Source organism: Heterocephalus glaber, unplaced genomic scaffold (genome assembly GCF_053883595.1).
Source record: "Heterocephalus glaber isolate CG9 unplaced genomic scaffold, H.glaber_assembly_v1.0 deba00001600, whole genome shotgun sequence".
Lineage (NCBI taxonomy): Eukaryota > Metazoa > Chordata > Mammalia > Rodentia > Bathyergidae > Heterocephalus > Heterocephalus glaber.
In genome coordinates, this window is record NW_028258372.1 from 9468773 (window position 1) to 9492593 (window position 23821).

Sequence of the window (23821 nt, forward strand, 5' to 3'; positions counted from 1 at the left end):
GGCACCTTCACCTGATCCAGAAGTCACATGATTAGTTTGTGAAAGAAATATTCATTACCCAACTACAGTTAATTAATTACAGGGACCATTAGCCAACTGTAACATGAGAAAAGTTAAAAATCTGCTTTTAATGGAAGAAAATCTCTTCCTCTAATGGGAAACAGCGTGGCATGGAGGAAAAGTGAATTAACCTGAGTAAAGATGTCTACAATTCTGGCTCTCTGAAAGCTAATTTGGTCACAGATTAGTCACTCCACCTTTCTAGAGTATTCTCATTTGTCCATTTAAGGTGCCTAGACCAAATTAAGTGACTGTTAAATTCTCCAGTTTTGATATTTTATTACTCCAACACAAAAAATAAAAACTTAATCAAGTGGGTACCTGGTGCAGACACATGGCTTGAAGCAGTTAAAACTGAATCATCTTTCCCATAGCCTGAGAGCATGTTTGATAGTGTGAACCTGGGAACATCACAGATCAATAACATCAGCCAAATAGGGGAGTTTTTTCCCAATGCATTTAACCTGGAAGCTATTGTACATCAGCTGCTCTACATTTTCAAAAATCCTGTTAACGCCCAAAAAGAAAGTACATAGGGGTGTAGCTCAGTTGGAGACTACGTGCTTAGCATGAGCGAGGCCTTGGTTTCAAACCCCCAGCACCAGAAAGATGAACCTACCAAGAAAAGGAACTGTTAATACCCCGCAGTTTGGTTACAGACTAGAATGGGAATTATGCTTAACAAATAATTCATACACAGAGGCGGGAAGCAAAAGAGCAAGAGTAAGCACATGCAAACACAACAAGAACAGGACTGAGTCTCCCAGCCACCCTGGGGCAGGGCACATTTGTCCAAGGGCCTTTACCCCAGTTCCCTACTAAAGAAAGTCTAAGATTAAAGCAGAACCAATTTTTTTTAGTACTGGGGATTGAACCCAGGGATTGAACCTTACTGCTGAGCTACATCCCCAGCCCTATTTCTATTTTATTTTGAGACAAGGTCTTGCTAAGTGGCCCAGCTGGCCTTTAACTTGTGATCATCCTGCCTCTGCCTCCTGAGTAACTGGGAATATAGGCACGTGCCACCGCACCCAGCTCCAAACCATTTATATTCTAGTGATAGTTACAGCAAATGTAATTTTTTCTTCTTTCTCTTTGTCAATTCATAAAGTTCCTTCCATGTATGATTTAGTCTAAGTATGAATTACCAGTCTATATTTGTGCATTTGTTATTAAAGGACATTTTCCAACACGGATTCTGAAATTAAGTCGACCCTTCATCGAGATGCTGTACGGCAACAAAGCCACGTCAATGAAGCAGCCCGTACCTTGGTCTCATCTGCACACCACCTCGGCCACTCACCTGGTCACGCTCGCTATCCCACAGACATCCTATCTGAGCCTCTTCATCCTGTAGACCTTGAGAATCCTAGGTTCCCACTTTTGACCATTAACTCCACCTCTGGTTGGCTTTTGACTCCGTAGTCCACACTTTCTGACCACTCCCATGCCAATACCCGCAATTCCCACCCTCACTAACCTTCAGACACACCTACCTGGGGGAAAGCCAACTTAAGACCAGTCCAACGCTTTGCCTGTGCTATACATACCTAAGTCTGTGGCAGAGGCAATACTAGTTCATTATCCACACCTCATCCAGCTTTACAGAAGCATCCCTCAGTATTCTACTCAGTGCTCATTACAGTTTTTGTGGGGTTTAAATAAGGACATTTTCCACACAGTTTTTAAGCACATGGCCCCATCTATCCCACTTTATCTTGTGTGGATGGGGCACTTACTCATGGAGAACACCCAAGTCAGGTAGTATTCTTAATCTCAAGAAGTCGCCTGCCTGTATGCCCCCTTCCTGCCTTTATTTACACACAGAGATGTTCTTATTTCCATCCCAGGCCCAGCCCTTTGGTTCCTCAAAACCACATTGTATTAGCTTCCTCCTCAGTAAGCCACAGGACACTACACTCACAATTTAGAGGAGAAGTTTTATGTGGCTCACATTTTAAAGGGATTCAGTAGAAGGTCACCTGGCTGTGAGGCAGGAACATCATGCTGGAAGGGCCTGGCAGAACAAAGCTGCTTGGTTCATGGCGGCCAGGAAGCAGATGAGGCGAAGCATGCCAGAGAGGAAGGAGCAAGCGACCAGACATAAACCCAAAGCCACAGCAGCAGGACACACCCAGATACACCCGGAAGTGTGCTCCACCAATCCCCCAGGCAGATCCCAAAGCCAATCAAGGTGGTAGCTCCTCCAACCTCCACACCCGTGTCATCAATTATCCTTTCTCTCCTCAATCTCCAGTGTTACTTTCTCCATTTGGGTCCCTCTCTTCAGCATCTAAATATGCTGTAAGCTACGAAGGGGGAGAGCTGTCTTTACTTCTTCCCCACTCATAAAAGCCCAATTTCCTGACACACACACAGAGGAAAGCTCCTGAAGTAATCAAGTCCCTTCACTGACTCCACCTTCCATCTCCTCACCATACTGTGCTCCTGCTCAGCCTGTGGAAGTCCCGACAGCATTCTCAGCACTCCATTCAAACTCCTCTCTGTGAGGATATTAACAGCAGCTTTTGGCAAATTCAGTGACTGCTTTCAGTCTTAATCTCACTTGATCTTTTGGCAACATTTAATATGCTCATCTTTTTTTCAATTTCTTCTTGTCCTTATTGGTCTCCTTGTAGCTTTTTCTTCTCTACACATTGTACAGTTGTTGACCCACAGGCCAGACCCTTCTCACTCCTCACTCTGTGACTCCATGGGCACCTTCCAGGGTACAACAGCTTCAAGTATCATCAACACACTGAAGATGCCTCCTTCTCTCTCCTGAAGCTCTCTTCTGACCCCTAGACACAAATAACCAATTGCTCTTTGCATATATTTAACTGGATAGCCTCAAATTCAGTAGGACCTAAACCAAACTAATTGCCCTCACATTGTGCATAATCTGCTCCTTTTCCTAGTTGTCTGGTTTTGTTTTTGCAGTGCTAGAGATCAAACCAAACGCCTCACCTAGGCTAGGCAAGTACTATAACACTGAACTATACTCCAGCCCTTCCCTCTTCATTCATACACAATAAATAGAGTCACTCTGTACCTCACTGCTCAAGCCAGAAACTGAGACTATCCTCCTTGTGTCTGCTCTCTCCCTCACTGTTATACAATCAGTCAAATCTCCAAGGCTTGTCATTTCTGTCTTCTAAAGCAAAGCTTCTCAGAGTGTGGTCCCCAAACTAACAGTATCACCTGGGAACTTGCTAGAGATGTAAATGCTCAAGCCCCATTCCAGATCTCCTGAATCTGAGACTCTGGAGGGGGAGCCCCATAACTCCTATTTTAACAAGCCCTGAAGGGGATTCTGGCTCTATCTATAGTTGAAATTAGCACTAGTAATAAAACTATTCTAAGTACAGTGGACCCTCAAGTTACAACATACAAACAACTTGGGTTAATTAGGTTAGTGGAAGATTCATCTGCCTCTTGTTATCTATAGCGTGTACCCAGGTAAACATCCAGGCCTCAGCTGTATTGACTTACCACCAATTTGAGTTCCACCCAGCCCTCGGAACTGATTAAGTTCATAAGTCAAGGGTCTACTGTATCCTGAGGATCTTCCTTTTCTTATCCCAAATTTCATTCATAAATACCAGTAAGATTATTTTATTAATTTTCCATTTGCATAATATGTGAAGAAAGATAAGATGTACAATTTTTAAAGGAAAAGCTGAGACTCTTGTACTAGTACAACTCTCAGGATATCTTGAAGTCTTTAAAAAGGGAGGGCTGGGAGTGTCGCTTAGAGGTCAGTAACTTGCCTAGTGTGGAAGTGCCTGGATTCCATTCCCAGTACCTCAAATGAAAAGGACGAGAGGTGGATTGCAACCACATGTCATTTTTTAAAATAAAATAATCTTGCACTACCTACCTCCTTCATAGTTGAGGGCAATAGCTACCGCACTGTCCTTCACTACCAATGACAACAGCCCCTTGGTCTGCAAGCCTTCAAGCCACACTCAGAGCACACCGCTCAGCTGTGCTCCACCGGACACTCTCTCTGATCGTATCGCACGCCTCCACCCAATACCCTCCAGAAGCTGCAGAAAGAGCTCTGGGTGTCAGCTGGCATCTTTTCCTAAGACTGCTCCTGTGTGCCTCCCCTTCACACCATCCACACTGACCATTCCCAGCCTCAACACTTACTCCCATCTCCCAGTAAACACTCTGCACTGCATTTGTTCTGCTAGGATCCTCTTAAACAGTAAGCTACATAAGAACAGGAAGTGGGTATGCATTTTTTCACAGTTTTAGTAAATAGGGTGTGACTAGCTGGTGAACACATGTGGTTAGACAGAGAAAAGTCGAACTCCCAGAATAAATTCACTTTCTAGAATATTACCTGAGCATAGACCAGGGGTCAGCCAACTATGGCCTGCAAGCCAAATCTGGCCATAAATAAAAGTTCTATTTAAGAAACATAGCCATGTTTATATAATGCATGTTGTCTGTGGCTGATTTCACACTACAACGGCAGGATGAGTAGTTTGACAGAATCTGTAAAAAGTTACAAAGCCTAAAGTAGTTTCTATCTGGTCCTTTACAGAAAAACAACCTCTGATCTACAAAATACAGGGGTTTCCAAAGTCCAAGAAAAATTGGGAGAGGGTAAAAGAAAGTGCTGTAAGCTTCTGATTGGTGTGATTCTTTCTTTGTACAAAGTACCTGCACTTTCACTTTGTACCAGCTTCCCAACTCCATATGTGTCCTGGCTCTTGGTAAAGGATTGAGGGCCACAAGAAATCAAGTCATACTGACAGGAAGTAATTCATATTCAGTGCATATCCAGAAAATAAAGATAAGAAAAGAGTAAGAGGATAAAGGATAAGGAAAGTTGGGCTTTTCACTCATTTTCATAACAGTCCATCATGTGAATTCAGAATGAATTCTGAGTCACTCAACATGATTTCCCAAACAAGTGATTAAAAAGTACCAGTTGTGAAAGCAAACAGATATGCAAAACAGCATAATCCTCTCAAATGTGCAAAAACCAGGAAAGTATGTCCCTGCCTTGAAAAGTGTGACTGCCACAGAATGTGTTTCTTAAGACCCATTTTTCTAAACGTCGATGAACTTTACGGTTGGAAAACATTTCAAAATCCACCAGAGTATTGAAGAGCAGCATTTCCTCCGAGCTCAGAAAGCTTTGTGGTGAGAGAAAAAACAATAATTACCATCACTACATTTACAACACTACTCTTTAGGGGTTTGTTGGGAGGAGTTCTTTTGTTGTTGTTCCAGGATTGAACCTGGTACCTTGCACACAATGAGCACCTGGTCTACCTGTGGAGCTACTCTCAGCCCTGCAATCATGCTTCTGAATTGTACATAACAGAAGGGGAAGCACCTGTTTTCTCCTCTGAAATAAATACACCAAGAGCAGCACATATCAGGTCAGAACACTGAAATAACCCATAAGCTTAAGCAATAATCTCAAAGAATGCTAAAAATATGTGTGCTTAAACATGTATGTATACAAACTTGGATGCTCATTGCTTCGGCATGAAGTCACACGAACTTTCACTGAGGACGACCTGGGAACAGACTGTAGGGATAAACAGATATGTGACAAGAGTGCTTGGTTTTTTTTGAGTGAGCATTTACAAAACTTTTTTATTAGTCCCTGTTTGCAGTACATAATGTTTACACTCCTTGTGTAAACTCCTTGGTACACATACATAACACATCTTAATTTGTTTTTTCATGGCCTTTTCCTTCCCTCCCTCCATTCGTTGATCCCCTTCCTATTTGAGAAAGATCTATCTCCCTACTGCCTATTATTTTTCTTTTATTTTGCTCTTTATAACTTGGGCTAATGATATAAGAGAAACCATGTGATATTTAAACTGGCATGTCTGATTTTATTTCATTTAACATTATGGTCTCAAAATGCATCCATTTTCTCACAAATGGCTTTATCTTTATGGCAGAGTAGTACTCTGTTGTGTATAAATACCACACTTTCTTTATCCATTCATCTATTGATGGACATATGGGCTGCTTCCAAGATTTAGCTATAAGAAATTGTGCTGCTACAAATATGAGTCCTTTTAAAAATAAGATAATCCTGGCCGGGGATTTAACTCAGTGGTTCTGTCACCTGCCTGGAAAGTGCAAGGTCCTGAGTTCGATTCCTGGTACCAAAAAGAAAAGAAAAAAGATGATCTAGAAAAATAACAACTTTTTAATATACCCTAAAAGCCTTCTACTTTACTCTGAACTATCAATTGCAAGCACAGAGGATATAATTTGAAACCAAGCAATCAATCCTGTAGTTTAAAAAGTTACTAATGCAGGGCAATTTTTCCAAACCATAGAACAAGTGTACAGTCTTCAAAGAATGTAATCAAACTGAAATGTTATAATAAATGTCCACTTATATTCTTTATGAAATAAATCTATTTTGTAACTAAAAATAAAATTGGATAAAAATGGCTCTTGGAAAAAAACTCAAAATAGTAAAAAAATGTCTTCCAGTTGATATTTATTGATTATTCTCATCAATAATTTTACCCATGAGAATTATCTAACCCAGAACACCAAACTTGTTCTACATGGTAGAGATCTTTGAAAGAGAAGAACAATGCTATATATGCATAGAAAATCAATTTCCAGGCCTTTTTGATTCCTCTTTCTGTCTTAGAAATTTTAGATGAGCTAATTGGCCTTGTTTATTTGGTGAGAAGTTATAGAAAATGATACCTTTCATTTCTTCATGCCACATTATCTACAAAATATGCCTGACCCTGCACATATAACACAGAGAGCTAAATAAGTTAGTCATGTGCCAATATTTGAGTGTAATTCTCATACAGAGAAAGCCAGGGAAATGTAGCACTGTAGAATTGTCATAAACATATCCCATAGCCTTTCCTAGTCTTCCCATATCCACTCCACTACATCCAGAAAGCTGTATGACAGTGAGGGCTGGAATAAGAAGATGGTAATTAAAGCAATAAAATCGAGAACAGTAAATGGAATAAGAAAGGATGGCAATGAGAGCAAAAATGGGGATCCAACATAGGGTCAGTTCCCAAGCCAATTAATTCCCAAGAAAATCCATATTTCATCACATCTTTCATCTCTCCTCATGAAGCCAGATATAGTGCCACATACCTAAAATGCAATCTCTCAAGAGGCTGAGGCAGGACTGCTGTGAGTTTGAAGCCAACCTGGGCTACATAGTGAGTTCAAGACAGCCTGAACTACATAGTGAGACCCTGTTTCGAAACAAAACAAAAAAGTATTTTCATGATTACTAAATACAGGTAACCCTTGATTCTTTCAGATAATAGACTCTCCAGTTCCTCCTCTCTTCAGTCACCACAGCTTTCCCTACTCAAGCTATTCTTCACAAAATCAAGGTATCTCTGTCAAATGGTTATGCCAGGCTCTGTGATATGAACTTAGATGATAATAATTAAAATACATGTTCACTGTTGTGGCTTGTGTCTAGATGTCCCCCCAAAGCCTCATGTGGTCATAGGTGGGGCTTTTCACATGTACCTGGATCTGGACTGTGTGATGCTGGGATTAAGTGTGTGTGGTTACTAAATTAGTCCTCTGTTTGGTTTGCCATAGTTCTGAGTGTGGAAAATGGGAAGGCCCACTCTGGATGTGGGTGGCACCACCCAAAGGGTGGGTAGCCTGGATGAATATAAAGGGCCAGAAAGAAAGCAGGCCTGCTGCTGCTTCTTCCCCACTCTGCTGCTTTGCTGCCTTCTGCCCGCCATGAACTGTGTCTCCTCTGCAATGCCCCTCTGCCAGGCCACCCTGCCTTTATGACCTGAAACCTCTACAAAGTGTGAGCTACACTAAATCTTTCCTCTTTTAACTTTGAGTGTTGGGTATTTGGTCTCAGCAATGAGAAAAGTAACCTAGACAATCACTAATAATTATGTGGCATTTAGTATGTGACAGGCATTGTGTTAAATGCTTATAAATTAATTAATCTTATTTAATCTTCAAGATAACCACAGAAGTAGACCTTATTATTACACATAAAAGATATTTACTATGATCCTGGGTAAATGTTCTAACCTCAAGTGGAGGAAATTGGATTAGCACCCAGTCTGAGACTGGAATCCGTTCTTCACCACTCTGGGGAGACCTGTCAGGTAAACACAGGGAGGGACACAGCATTGCACTGCTGAGAGGACATTTTCACATGAAATTTAATTTGCATTTGGACAGTACAGAGTGAACAGTCAATTAGAATATGTGCAATAGGTCCTTTGAGAGAGAAAGTACAGACCCAGCTGGTAAAAGAGGGTGTCTGATAGAGTTGGCATCTAACTCTGAGCAGCATCACCAAAACAGAGGAGAATTTAACTGGGAAATAACAGAATCAGTGGATCCCAAAGATGTGAGATCCCAAGAGATGTGAGAAGATATAGACAATCAGAGAAAACAGTAGAGGAGCAGAAAGGGAAGCGTACCACGAGCCAGAGAAGCAGGAAAGATTGAAAGCAAGAGAAAGACCATAGAATTCCAAGGAATATGGACTTTCTGTTGGCAGGAAAACCATGAGAGGTTTTATATAGAAAACAAGTGATATAATCCTATGTACATCACAGGGCTTCTTAGTGCCACACTTCTGACGTTTCATACTGGGTAATTTTTTGTTGGGGGAGGGAAGGAGGTGTCTTGTTCATTGCAGAATCCTTAGCAGCATCCCTAGCATCTACCCTCTAGGTGTCAGCTCCGCCCTTCCCCACACTGTGACAGCCCAAAATATCTTCCGACATTGTCAAATGTCCTCTGGAATGTAAAATTCCTGTGAACAGAGAACCACTAGGGTACATAAGGAAAAGTGGCCTAGAGACCCAAACCAGGCAAACCCAAGAAGGTAATGGAGAGGTCAATGTGATAATCCAAGCAAGTGGCAACTGAATGTGACAGGTGATTGTTCCCCTTCCCCTCAGAAAAGTTCTCATAATCTAGCTTTCTAGAACCAGCTAGAGAAAATTCCAAGTCCCCCCTGTGCTAAATAAACTCTTCAAGTTCAAACTCATAGCATCGAGTAGTGTCATGATCTACCCCTCCTCATCTTAGACATTTGTCGGCCTCATCAGTACAGCCTTACACTCATCAAGGACTGTCATGTGTGTCTGCTTCACAATATTGACCCACCCACAACTGCCAACATCCTGAGCCTCTCTATTCTAACGACAATAAATATTCCCCTCCACAACAGCTGGACTTCAGAATCAATGGAACATTCTTCGACCTCTGAAATCCCAAACATCAATATCCTTCTCTCCAGCCACAATCTCCAGTAAATCTGTTCTCTCTAAATTCTCACTACACCTGTTCTTCATGGTCCTCAAAAACTTTAATCTTTGGATTTATTAACTTTCTCTTAATCTATTGATTTGCTTATCTTTTAGCATAAAACTTACGGTTTATGCCAGCAATATCAGTTCCCTTGCCCTGTATCAATTACCACTGTGATATCCCAAATAATCATAAATTCTAGATTTCCAAAAAAGAATCACCATCTTCCCTAAAACCTTTTCCTTTTAGCATTCTGACTCTTAGTAGATTATCCGGCATGCAAATCAAAAAAGCAAAGGAATCATGTACTCCACTTGCCCACATCCAATCAAATGGCAATTCCTACCAATTCTAAATCCTAAATATCCCTCATATCTGCTTCTTTCCATCCCTAGAGCTTTGTCTTTCAATTTAAGCTCTTTTCTGATCGCCAAGAGACTAATTTTAACATTCTTCAGTCTATTTTCCACTCTGCTAGCTGAGTGATATTTTATAAATGCCAATCTGTTTATGGTTTAACTACTCAAAGTTACTCAAAAGCATCACTAAGATGACATAAAATTCCTTGTTTGCGTGTCTAGCCTCCTTTCCACCCACATTCTCCCAATTAACACTCCAGAAACATTTAAACTATGTTCCCATGCAACTCCATGCCTTCCTATGTGCTGCCTTGTGTACAAACCTCTGATAGCTGCTCCCTGTAGCAAACTCAAACTCATTCCTCAAGTCTTGCCCCAAGCACTACCTCCTGAGCTACCAAGGAGACTCAGTTAACCCTTCCCCTTTGCTCCTCCTACTGTGTACACCTCCACTGGGGCCTCAATCATAATTATGACCTGTAGTGACAGTAACACAAAACACTCTCTATATGCCTCATCATGTGCAAGTCCTTCCTCTCACTCAGAACCTACTATATTATCCCTCTTTTCACAGGGCTTGGGAAATGATGCCCTGAAATTTTCACACCAAGTGGAAAATCTAGGACAGTTTGACTCTGGATCCTATTTCAACCCCTGGGCTCCAATAATGTGCTTGCATGTCTGATTCTTGAAAGCCAGTTGAGAATAGAGTCTTATCATCTGTGTTCCTAGTAACTGCAGGGAGGAGAAAGGAGAGAAAAGGAGAGCTGAAAAAGGCAAACAAATAGCCTGATCTAAATTGAAGAGAGGTTAATAGCCTTAGGGCAGAGTTAAGGGGCTGGGGGAGTGGGTAGCTCCATGGTAGAGCACTCAACTAGTATCTGCAAGGCCCTTGGTTCGATTGCCAACACTAAAAAAAGACAAAAAAAGAAGTTCAGGAATTCTATTAAATTGTAAAAATGATTTGCAAACTCAAATATACTGAAAATATAGGAGAAAAGTACATATTTCCTCTCTTTAAAAAGAAAATAAAAAGCAATCAAAAACTCCATTCTGCTGGAAGGGTGGTGTTCCTTGTGGAAGAAAGGGACAAACCTAATGCAAACCAAATATGGAATACTTTTGAGCAAGTGACTGTTTACTAAAAACATTTTTTAAAAGCCAGGCAAATACCTGTAATCCAGCTACTCATGAGGCTGAGGCAGGAGAATCACAAGTTCAAAAACTGCCTGAGCAACTTAAAGAAATTCTGACTCAAAAAAAAGCAGAATCCATTTGAACTGGACTTGAAGGTGCCCTTTTTTTAGTTGCATGGGGCCTGTGATATTGAGATACTGAGATACTGAGAAGGAAATGAATTCATAGCACACTGTCTGCCTCTGCAAAGCTATATTTATATGGGGTCCATATGTTCTCCAACTTTTAGAATAAAGCTGTACATAAAACATTAATATGCCTTAAGAATATACCCTAGGGCTAGGGATGTAACTCACTGATAGAGCCAGGCTCAGCATGCATGAGGCCCTGGGTTCAAACTCCAGTACCAAATGAAAAAAGAACACCCTAAAGATAAAAGTGCACCTGGTAGAAGCTAGGAAGCAGGTGCAGGCTCAATCTCTGCGGGCAAAGGCAGAGGCCAAATAGCCTAATTTTATAAGGCAAGGGGCATGGCAAGAGATATTATCTAAAGTTGATGGGACAACAGCAAAATATCAAAAGCATAGCTATGTAAAGTTCAAAGAATTATGAAAGAGAAACTAGAAATAGCTACTCAGGAGGCAGTGAGGCTGAAGCAGGAGGATCGCTTGAGCTCAGGAGTTTGAGACTAGGCTGGAAAAAGATAGTGAGACTGTCTTAAAGGAACAAAAATTTGGCAACAGCAATATTAACTATATTGGGAAGAACAGGGAGGGATGAGAAAGGGGTATACATAAGCTAAATCCTCACCTGTGACAGTCAGAAGGCACCAGCAGTGTCAAAGATGGATATCAGCAAAGACAAAATGTCCCAAGTGAGCCCAGCTAGACAAGAGCATGCGGTGAGGGTGTAAAGCGGGAGTAGGGCTGCAGCTCGTCATTTAGCCTCTCTGCTCTTTAGCTCTCTGAATATAGAAATTTGAAACTCTTCTAAGTCTTTCAAATTAAAGCATAAAATAAAATTAATCAAACTGAGGAAGAGATTTCAGTTTCAATCTCTTTTTCTCACTTCATTATCACAGATTTTTGCAACCTGATTCCCTGGTTAATGGAATACATGTAATCATAATACATGGCTACAAAATAATTTATGGTAAAGTTTGACTTTATACCAGTGACTCCTAGGTTGAGATTAGAGAGACACCTACAAGGAAAAGAAATGTCAATCAAAAACAATTTTTAAAGCTGGTCTGAAAATTACCATTTTATATCGTATTTAAAATAAGAACTTTCCAGAAGTTATTATTACACACAAAAGTGTTCAGAAATTAAAATACAGCAAGATGTGTGCACGGACACACATACACACACACACACACACACACACACGCAGGGTCAGTCCTCTGAATCCATAGGTTCTGCATCTGCAGATTCAACAAACCTTGGATTAAAAATATTCAAAACAAAACCCTGCATCTGTACTAAACATGAACAGACACATTTGGGGTCATTATTCCCTAAACAACTATTTACATAAGATTTACACTATATTATGTACACATGCTATAAATATTACAGTATATGTAGTAATCTAGAGATGATTTTAAGTATACAGGAGGATGTGCATAGGTTAAATGTGAACACTGTGCTATTTTATATAAGGGCCTTGATTTAATAGCTATGGACGATCCTAGAACCAATACCCTGCAGATACTGAGGAACAACTGCATACATATGTATATGTGCATATATATTCTCTCAGAGCTGGAAGAAGTGTCATAGATTTCACTGTTTCTCAGGAAAAGACTTTTTGCATGGAATTGAACAAATAGCATCTAAGTATTCTTCTCTGTTGGGAAAAAAAGGGTTTTCATTTTGGCCATTAGTTTTCTAGTAATGTCTGCTGTTGGTTTTTCTAATGATATCTTTCAGCAAGTTCAAGATCTAGTTTCTTTTATGACTTTGTGGACTGAATTTTCATGTCTTCTTGGTCTTAAATGTAGCTTGATTCACATGTTCATCCAAATACTTGGCTGTCTACACCACACCAAAGAGCCCTTGTTCATCAGGTAAGCACGGGGTTCACCACATTTAGCAAAATCAGCAGCTCTGCCCAACTCAAAGGAGTCCAGAATCCAAAAGCATGCACCTAAAAATATTCTACCAGACAGGCATTTATGATCTGTTCACAAAAGATCAAGTAGCTATAAACATATCCTCATACAAAAATTCTCCAGCCAAATAAACTTGCCTAATTTTATGTGCTATAAAGAAACAGTATGATATCCAACAGTTAGCATTAAAGAAATCTAGAACTAGGCTTGTTAGTGGGTAATCAACAATTATGTAAGATAGTGTGATTGGTTTGAAAACAGCCGCTGGTGAATATGACCCACGAAAAGGGATCTTGCTATAAAGGCAGGAAAAACAGTATTAAGGGAACCGTACACTGGACTTGTTCTTGCAATATGAGCTCCATCAATACCTAAGAGGAAATGACCCTGGGCCCATGGTTGGCAGCTGACTGAAGACCAGCATGCTTCTCCACAGGCCACATCACAATGGCCTGAAACTTCAGATTATAAGGAATGTGATGATTACAAATGTTTTACTATTTTTAGAGATTTTGAAAGTGCACTAAAAATGTCAATCATGATAAGAGATAACTAGAACAAGTTCCAAAAGAAAAAAAAGTCCTCTAACCACACACGCCAAAAAAACACAATGTACAACTCAACAGTATAACTTACCAAGCAGCAAATAATAGTGTGTGTGTGTTTCTTGCTAGCTTTGGAACAGTTCTACTTGAGAACTCTTATTTGAGGCACAAAATACAAACAAAAAGCTAAAGGCAAATACTAGGAGGCAATAAGAAGTTGACAGTTTCTAGGTCTCCAGATAGTAACAGAAGTGAAATTAGACTTTGGAATAAAGGTACTGGCCCTTAAATCGGGCATGGTGGTACATGCCTGTAATTCTAACCGTTTAGGAGGCAGAGGCAGGAGAACAGCAAGTGAGAGGTCAGGGCAAATTTGTGAGACCTCGTCTCAAAAAAACAAACAAAAAGGACTGGGAAAGTAACTTGGTCATGGAGCACTTGCTTAGCACATGCAAAGTTCTGGGCTCAATCTCCAATACCAAAAAGAAAAAACAATTATTAGGCCCTTCAAGGGACTCAAAATTTCTGCTTTATGGAAGCCAACCCTAGTCTTTCTTACAGCTAAACTCGTCTTAAGCATGATGGCTCTCACTGTGATCAGCTAATAAAGTCAACACCATTCCTCTCAGCCAAAAGAAAACCCCTGTTTGCCGGGAAATAAGCTAAACGTGTTTTCTAAAGAAATGGAATTTTCCTCAAGAAAAGTATAGAATAAACACCAGTTTTGTCCTCACATTTTCCTCCTAAAAATGTACCTACCTTCTCTATCTCAGTAAATGTCACCATTTTCCATCTACCCAGCTACTTCGAAAGCCAAGTCATCCCTGATTTCTTTTCTCCCTGGTCTCCCACCAAAAGACCCAGCAGTGCCACCTCCAGAACCAATCACAAATCACTGACTCCATCTCCCTGACTAACATCCCACCCAAGCTGCTGCCACCACCTCCCTCTCAACAACTCAGCAACTGTGACAGCCCACCTGGTAGTACTATTTCTACCTCTTGCCCTACACTCTTATTATCTCAAGACTAGAGGGTGCAATCTATGCAACACATAAAGCAGCTACATTCTTCCCCTACACAAAACTTCACAAAAGCTCACACTTTGTTGAAATAAAAAATCTATATTCATTTCATGGTTTTCAAAACATTGCCATTCTGGCTCCTGAAATCTTTCCTTTCTATTCCCAGCTCACCAGGCTGGATTCAGCTATCCAGCCCCTCCTGCTGTGCCTCATTATGCTCCCTAAACTGGTCTCTGGTGCTGCCTGGAATGACCTTTCCTCACAAGTGGCCTCATGGGTCCCCAGAGAGGCTCCCTCTGTATTTATCCTACGCCAGCCATTCCCTCCATCACATTACTCAGGCTTATTTCCTCCATAGCATTTGTGAGAATGTGATAGAAATTAATCTATGCTTTTATTATTTGTTGGTGCTCCCCAGTAAGATATACACTTCAGGAGAACAAGAATTTTATTTCACAGATTGCTAACATGTTTCAGAAGCCTAAACTATTACCTATCTGAACTTCAGAAAAGTTAACTCTCCAAGAAGGGTCCCAAGTGGGCCTAAAATTCCAACCGGAGCCCTTATTTGATGGGATGTTCCCAGAAAAACAAAACACAGCTTTGCAGCCCTTGTCTGGACCATGTTCCTGCTTCAACTACCAAGTTAAACAGTCTAATCCAGTAAGTCTCATTGTGCCACCTGAATCTGACCAATGAACTACTACTCACAGTCCAGTCATATGTAAGTACCAACCAATCAGGAATATTTCTGCATTTGCATAAAGCTGGCCAATCAGAACTGAGTATGCTTGATCCATCATTTGCATAAGTAAAAATTTGGTCAAGGTCTTTTTCTACACAAGCTAACCACACACCCCACCCTTATTCGTTTGGAACACACTCTCAGTTTGTCCCAAACCCTGCCTATTCCTGGTTTGCAAACTTTTTTTCTTTTCTTTCCTTTTCTTCAGAAAGCCTCCCCTTTTTTTAAATTATTTTACAGTGAAAACTTGACACCTGGCATGTAGACTGCATATGGGAAACATGTAAATAAATTAACATGGTCACTCAGAGCTATTTATATCTTTTAAACCTCTTAAATCCTTAAGTTAGAATATAAGAGAAAATTGTCTTTTCATATTTTCCATAGCATGCTATAAAGCAAAATGATAGGTCATAGACGTAAGAATGTATAAAATAACATGAGACTACAATCAGAAGGGTTAACTGAAGTAGGCCAATTCACAAACTGTATCCATAAGATCCCCATCAAAAATTTTTTGGCTTAAATTTCATGTGTACATGAAGATGGAAGAGAGGTAAGATTCTGTTAAGGAAGGGAGCAAAGTTTCACAGTCAAAGGGTGGGAAGATTGCCAATTAGGAGCTTATTCCTACAGAGTATTATGTCTTGTAGGGCAACTGTTGTCAAGAGAACTGTTGGTTAGAAATGCTCCCAGGAGCTATTTTCTGGAAATCAGCAGAAAGACTAATTATCAGCAACTTCTCTACCCAGGGATAAGCATATTCTTCCCCATCCCATTTTGATGCCTCAGTCTCCACAGCCCCTGAATCCTTATTTCTCTGAATTTTGAAACAATTCCTTGATCATGTATCCAATAAGTACATGGTTTGGTTACCGAGCTGCTATTTAAGTGTGTGGAGCAATGCTTCTTCTGAAAGTACCTTTAATGTATTTTTTGTTTTGTGTTCAGTTTGGTGTGGGCAAGTAGAGATGTTGTGCGGGGACTACAAATACAGTAAGAAAACACAATCACACTATCCTGGGGGATAGAAACTCCTCCATTTTAAGGAAAGTACTGCATACAGCATAGAAGAATTTAAATTTTTGTGGGTTTGCTTTTCAATCTTTATGCCACACCCAGTTGCCCTCCAAAATAACATGGCTAATGACATAAGAATGGAGAGAGAGGGCCAGGGATTTAGCTCAGTGGTTCTGCTGCCTGCCTTGAAAGCGCAAGGACCGGAGTTCGATTCCCGGTACCAAAAAAAAAAACAAAAAACAAAGAATGGAGAGAGAAGAGCTAGGCTAGCTAGATTTTAAAAATAGAGGGAAGGGTTAGGGATGTAGCTCAGTGGCAAAGCACTTGCCCAGTATGTGTGAGGCCCTGGGTTCATCCTCAATAATGCAAACATAAGTAATAAACAATTTAAAAGAGAAAGGAAATGGGGTTATATTCCTTTCGGCTTATCCCAGTTCCACTCTGTTGACTAACAGGACTGTTAACTTCTGAGCTTTAGGGGAGAAAACTGAAGTTAACTTAGGAATGGTTTTAATCAAAAGTCAAGTGCTATTCATAGCTAGCTATTCCCTTTATCTGTACTATATTTATTTATAATTCCAACATGTCTAATTGATACATTTTCCAAAACACAGCTTGACAACACAGATCTTTCATAGAGGGGGAAGCAGAAAAGAATTAAAAGTATACAATTCTTCCTATAGAAAGAAAAGATCTATCTAGCACTGATTTTTTTTTTTTAACTACCACAGGAACAAACTTAAATTTTTTTTAAAAATTCAATAAGGAAGGTTCATAAGCAACACCATAACCAGAGAATTTTCTTTCAGATGGAAAGAATCAAGAAGTTCTCAGAATATTTTATGATTTATTCTGCAGATCCTGAAGGGAAACTGAGGGAAACCATGAGTAGGGAAGAGGAAAAAGAAAAACAGGCAAATACAGAATGTTTTTGTAACGGTACTGGGAATTAAGGCCAGGGCTTTTGCCCTGCACCACATCCCCAGGTCCCCTCATCATCTTTTTGTTTTTATTTTGAGATAGAATCTCTATAAATTGCTCAGGTTGTGCTTGAACTTGCAATCCTCCTGCCTCAGCCTCCCAAGTAGCTGGGATTACAGGGGTTGGTGCCATCTTGCTCAGCTATAGTTTATTATTTACTACCACATTTTGACCTCAGCTTCTGTCCATTTTTCCTGTCTTTGAAAACTTCATCAGTTCACTGTCTGAACTGCAGCACATACGTCGTAGAAGGCTAACAAGAGATGAGGTGCAGTTAACAACAACCAAACAAATGGAATTAAACTGCTTGGGTGAAGACTGCTCTCAGTTTTCAAATCCTGGCATCAGTACCAGGGAACCAACCAGATCTTCACCTTTCTTAAGAGAAATTTACATAAGAGAATCCTTACATATCTGGTTTCAGATGCATACTCATCACAAACCCTGTCACACACATACCACGTACCTGAGAAGATCAGTGATACTCTGGCTTGAATGTGATAATCCAGCTGTACTGATATTCATTATAAATAATAAACATGCCTTTTGAATTACTGTTTTACATTATTAACTCTTGGTGAATGGGAACTGAGGAAGAAAGCAGACGATGCTGCTACACAACAATTTAGTACATTAATGAGTTAGGAACGCACTGAAATGGCACTTTAGGGCCCATGGAAACCAATGACCTGTGGGAACAGCATTTTGCCCTGTGGAGTTGCTTGCAAAGGAATGCCTATAATCAGCAAAGTCAGAAATACTGACTTAGAGCCTCTTCAAAATCATTACTGATGGGCTGAGGATGTGGCTCAATGGAAGAGCACTTACCCTAGTCCTGGGTTCTATCCCTAGAATCATGAAAAACTTTTTTAAAAAATTTAATCTTAAGTTCATAGCTGATTAGACCAGACTAGAAAAGACTTCAGTGGCCATCTGTTCGGTAAAGGAGGTCTGGCAAATATATGTAATACTGTAGAAATAGATTTACTGATCCACTGAATGGCCCAGGGGAGAAAGGTCTGCATCATGTGTTGTTTTGAAATTATACACTAACCAATCAGGCAGACACACATCCCCACTGCTGTGTTAACTGCAATCTCTCTCACAGACAGAAGTGAATTCTCCTACTTACATCAAATGGAGCAGAACTTGACTGAGCATTCTGATTGCATGGTTCCCTGAAGCAGTCACTAAAAGGAAGTAGAAGACCCATGGCAATGATCCGGGAGCAAAACTTCTCTGCTTCTTCTGGAGGCCCGTTCTCTTGCTGGCTGAACAGTTTCTCCAACAGAGTCCGCCCTGCAGAGGAAACACAGTCATTAGAAGGGAGAACTGGTGGATCACCTGGCTGCGAACTCTCCAGGGAGCAGAGGGTAAACACAAGCAACGAGCAGCTCTGTTTCCAAGGCTACTGACATGTGCAGAAAGGGCCCTCTCCAACCAGGGAAAACTGCAATCTGGGGCTGAAGACACCTCGTAGGAAAGGGCACAGGGTATTGTTGTTGCAGCCCCCCAAAATACCTCCTGTCTCTCAAGAGAATGGGCCAGGTTACCAGCTGTACCTCCTCCACCTGATGAGGAAGGCCCCTCCCTTTTGGATTTAATTAGCAATTCTCCTTTTTTGTTGTTTACCCTGCAGAAGGTTCTCTAAGGCAACAGTAACCCAATGTGCCACCATTTGGGCCTAGAAATGTCAGTGACTGACATTCACAGACTTGGGTTTAGCAATAGGGGAGGACAGGGAATGTGACAACCAGACAGACAAAGGCACCGATCCATGAGAAGGGCAGAGAGTTGGTCAGTGACCAAGTCATCCTGAAGGGAGAGAAAGCCAGAAGTTCAATGTGTTTTCAGATGCTCCTCAGGACCCCAACTCTTTATTATTTTGCTAAAAGAGACCCACAAGAAGGGAAGCACAATGAGAAGACACTGGCTGAGGACCTTAGAGGACCCGGGTCTCCTTAGTCCAGGGTTCTCAATCCCGGCTGTGCCTTAGAATCATCTGGAAGAACAGAGTCACCGGAACCCTGGCCATCACTGCCTTACTGGTCACCACTGATTCTAGCCAGGGGTGAGAACCACGGGGCTCCCTCACGTATTTTTGACACTCTTAGTTCTCTAACCTTCATGCATTAATGTAACTTTTTCTGTATGTATGAACTATGACAGAGACAATAGAAAAGTGTTTAGCTGTTCCTGAGTTCTTACCTGATGCTCCTCCATCTAACTGATGGATTCAACTTGAGGTCAGATCACTTGCATAGAAAATCCCTCAATGATTTCCTTTCATACTCTTTTGGAACCCTTTATACATACTCCTTTCTATAATAACATTTCTTTTTTGTATTACGTGCTGCCGAAGCGAGCACAGCATTTCTTTTTTTGTGTTGTCCAGTTGTTCTCCAGTTCCTAGGTTGAAATGAGCCTCTTAGAGGTACCTCAGCCTCCCAAGGAGCTGGGACCAAAAGGCATGGACCACTGTGCCCAGCATTTTTGTAATTAACCATGTTAACTGTTTAATTGGTTGTGCAGTCTTTTTTTAATGTCAGCCTCCTTCACTAAAACACAAACTAATGGCCAGCATATATATAGTCTGCAAACCTGGCCAACTGCACAGAAAAAGCATTGATAAATTTGCGGGATTTCTGAACTGACATGATGTTATCATTCTATGACACAGATTCATTCGCAACATGGACAGAACTGGAAATGAAATTTCAGACTACATCATCACATTCTTTCTGTAAAGGGCCAAATAGTAAATATTTTTGGCTTTGTGAGCCACATAAGGTTGCAGTTGCATATTCTCGGGTTTCATTTTGCTTTAAAATACCTTTGAATACATAGAATTCATTCTTTGCTCCAAGCTGCCCAAAACCAGGCACAGATCTATACTTTGGTGACAACAACTAAAACTCAAAACATAATAAATGTATAATTTTGTCAACACACTAGTCATGTCAATAGTCATGAAATCTTCCTGTCTCTCTCTATTTCTGCCAGTAAAACAAAACTAATCTAAAACTCTGCCTTTAATATGTGTAGTAAGGGCCGGGGATGCAGCTCAGTGGTAAAGCACATGCTTGGCATGCAGGAGACCTTAGCTCCAATCCCAGGCACAAAAACAAAAATTGGAATGACAAAGTAGGACAAAAGAGGTCTCTTTATTTTCTCCATTTCTTTAGGTCATTAGAGAGCACTCTTTGGTCTTCCAAGTCATTTTTTGAGAGGCAGTAAAAGATTTTTCCCCAACAGAACTGAAGTTTACCTGTATGATACGTAACTAGAACTAAATATCCAGGAAACCACACCCCTCAATTCTCAAGTGATTAATTATCCTAACAGTATATCCATTGTACACATATAACCAAAAGACAGAAAACAGCCCTAATAATACTCTAGTTCTTTCCTACAATTCACACACTGTGTAACAAAAATATAAAGGAAATGGGGTCTGGTATACCTGTGAGTAAATGTGATGGAGTGAATGTGTATGTGTACATTGAGCCAAAAATTACCAAAGGTTATGGAATAATGTGGAAGAGAGAACTATGACCCGCTGGAACTCCAGTTCTTGGACGAGAAAATATCTCTAAAGCTGTTGTCCAGGGTTTCCCTGCCATGACACTACTGACACCTTGAACCTGCTAGTTCTGTGCTGTGTGAGAGGGGTCCACCTGTCACTAGGCAGCATCCACAGTCACCACAAGGCCAGCAGCACAATCACCAACTCCCAGTTGTAAAAGCCAAAAATGTCTCCAGCCAATGTCCCCCAGAAAGCAAATAGCCCCAGGTTGAGAAGCCCACCCTCACCTCTTTCTAAAGGGAATGTCACCACCTTGCATCAAGAGTAAACTGGCTGACTCATGAGGACTTCCTGGTCCTTTGGTCCTCTCAGGTGAAGGCATTTTATTTAAAAGCTGAATATTTAAGGGACAGAAAGTTAGTGGGAAACTCCCTTAATCCCCAAGAACACTTCCACATGATTATTGTCCTTCAGAGCCATGAGCTCCTTTGAAAACTCCTGCCACTGATTAGGTCACTTGCTACCCCTCTTCCTTTCGGCCATCTACAGAATTCTTTTCATTCCCTCCTCACCCCTGCTGTTCACTGAATACTTCATCCTTCAACTCCTGACTCATTGCCCTACCTTCCTCATGCCTCTCTAGCATTAGCACTGGTTTTGACATCATGTGATCCAACACTGAGATAGAAACTTCATCTGAAATCATGGTTCCCTGTCTCCAGCTAGCATTTCCTCCACCACCACCCCATTCCCATGGCATACAGTCATCATCATCAGGAGCTCCACTACCTCCAGGAGATGAATTCCAAAATTTACTCCAGCCCCTCCCCCAGTGGCTTCCAATCATCCTCTGGGTAAAAGCAAACTCCTCTCTGCTTCTCTCCTTCCCTCTGCCCTCTCCCCACTCTGTCTGTCTGCTCTTGCCCACAAGCTTCCCTTCTTCTTTGGCCAAACTGAGCTCACTCTCCTCTCTCCAAGACTTTGGCTCCAGAACTCTCTTCCCCCATACACTTGAATGAGTCATTCCATCTCATTGAGTCCTCTGCTCAATTGTCACTCCCACTGACAGAATTTCCTGACTGCCCTTTCTAAAATAACACATCCTGTTGATCTTTTTTCCCCGTTGTTCACCTATTCCTCCTCAGAGAGCTTAGCCCTTGAATTTAGGTAACACTGTGGTCTGTCTCTTGGTAGAATACAAACTCCATCTCAGCAGACTTTGCTGTTTACCACCTTTTGCCCAAGAACTCAAGGAGTGTTGGCAAAGAGGGAATGATACATTATATTTTCTTAAATGTCAATGAATCAAGATAAGTACAAATGCCTGGATGAAACATCTAACCCTTAACTGTAACCTTTTATCCTTTAAGCTCTTATTCTAAAACCTGTCTAAAGCTCCTTCCCCCACACAGACCTCAAACCCGTCATCTCTACCATGGCTGACCTTGAACTAATTGTGGCTATTCCTGTCACATGATGTATCATCCCCATATCCGGTCTTCACTTCCTTCCTTACCAGTCTAAGTCCCACGCTCCACCGCTATAATTAAATCCTACCATCAAAGTTCAGCTCCCTCCCCTCTCCCTCCATCATATTTGCCTCACAAAACCACAACTTATTTCAGGCTACCCAGCCACTTTTTCTTTGCCTGCACCTGAGCAAGTGAACACAGTAGAAGATACACATATCATCTGTTTTCAGTACCTTCATCAAACATAACACTGCTCTGCATTCTTATCTAAGCCTCCACTCTCCGGTAGTACAAGTATTATACATTCTCCAATAAACTCAAGTTTTACACATTCTGCCAGCCCACCCCTTCCAATGATAAGACAATGATCTTCTCTAATTTATCAAGAAAAATAGAAGAATCTAAGACAAACTGTAAGTACCTGCATCCACCCTCTTCCCTTCCTTGCAGTGCAAATGCGCCCTAAAACAAAAGCAAGTTCTCCCCACCCCCTTCCTAATGGAATTCTTTGTGGCATGCTCAGAACTTCGCTTCTTTAACCACACACTCTCTCTCCTGGACCAGGAACACTTCCCTCTTTATAGAGATTCCCAGTATCACACAAACACGCTTTAAAATATATCTCAGTCTGGGGATGCAGTTCAGTGGTAGAGTGCTTGCCTAGTATGTGTGAAGCCCTGTGTTCAGTACCTAGTACTGAAAAACTAATTTTTCTTAGGTCTACATGGCTCCTCACTCCACTGTCTCATTTCTTGGTTTCCTTCACATCAAAACTGCTAGCTGAAATTATCTACTCTTGCTATCTTCACCCACTCACTCCTGGCTCAGCTCATTCTAATTTGACTTCCATCCATATCATCCAACAGAGACTGGTAAGCAACTTGGTACCAATGATATTTGTCTTCACCTTACTCCGTTTCTTAATCACTAGTAAAATTTTCACTGTTATAGTCTCCTACTCCTTAAAACACTTGCTCATCTTCAGGATACTCATTTCTATTTTTTCTACCTTGCTAACCATTTTCTCTCTAGTTTCTCACTAGTTCTCTTTGCTAGATTGTCAACCCAACAATTTCATGTTTCCTGGCTCATTCTATGGCTTACTCTCTCAACTCTTTCCATATTCTTGACTATAATCTCACCAATGTATAAATACTCCTCTCCTTGAAATTGGGTATGATTTTGTGACTACCTCAACTAAAAGTGTATGCACAAGTGCCACCATATCTGGACAGAATGCCTGGGGTAACCACTAAAGACTCTAACTACATTATAGAAGTTAGAGAACTGAAGACAAAGATAAGAATTCAAAGAACCACCACATGAGCAATGTGTTTACCATTTTTTTCCTCCAGTATCCCTCAATATTGATTCACAGCAGCCCCAAACCCAGAAGTGGCCTCTGATTACTGACAGGGAAAGTTTTAGGGGACATTTTGGCAATATACGTCAATGATCTTTAAATACTTCCCCCTTTTGATCTGGGAATTCACTCTCGGAAAGCTATGGCAGATAAGTATTTATGGGTGGAATCAAAAGATCGACTGGAAAACT

The 23821-nt window shown here is 40.9% G+C and overlaps 1 protein-coding gene across 1 annotated transcript in view; it reads right to left on the reverse strand.

Moving 5' to 3' along the window:
• Nucleotides 1–23821, reverse strand: part of Fmn2 (formin 2) — a 313847-nt gene that overhangs the window by 267964 nt on the left and 22062 nt on the right. The window contains 1 exon segment of the mRNA XM_087194309.1: nucleotides 18402–18568. Within this exon segment, the coding sequence (XP_087050435.1) occupies nucleotides 18402–18568 (167 nt within the window).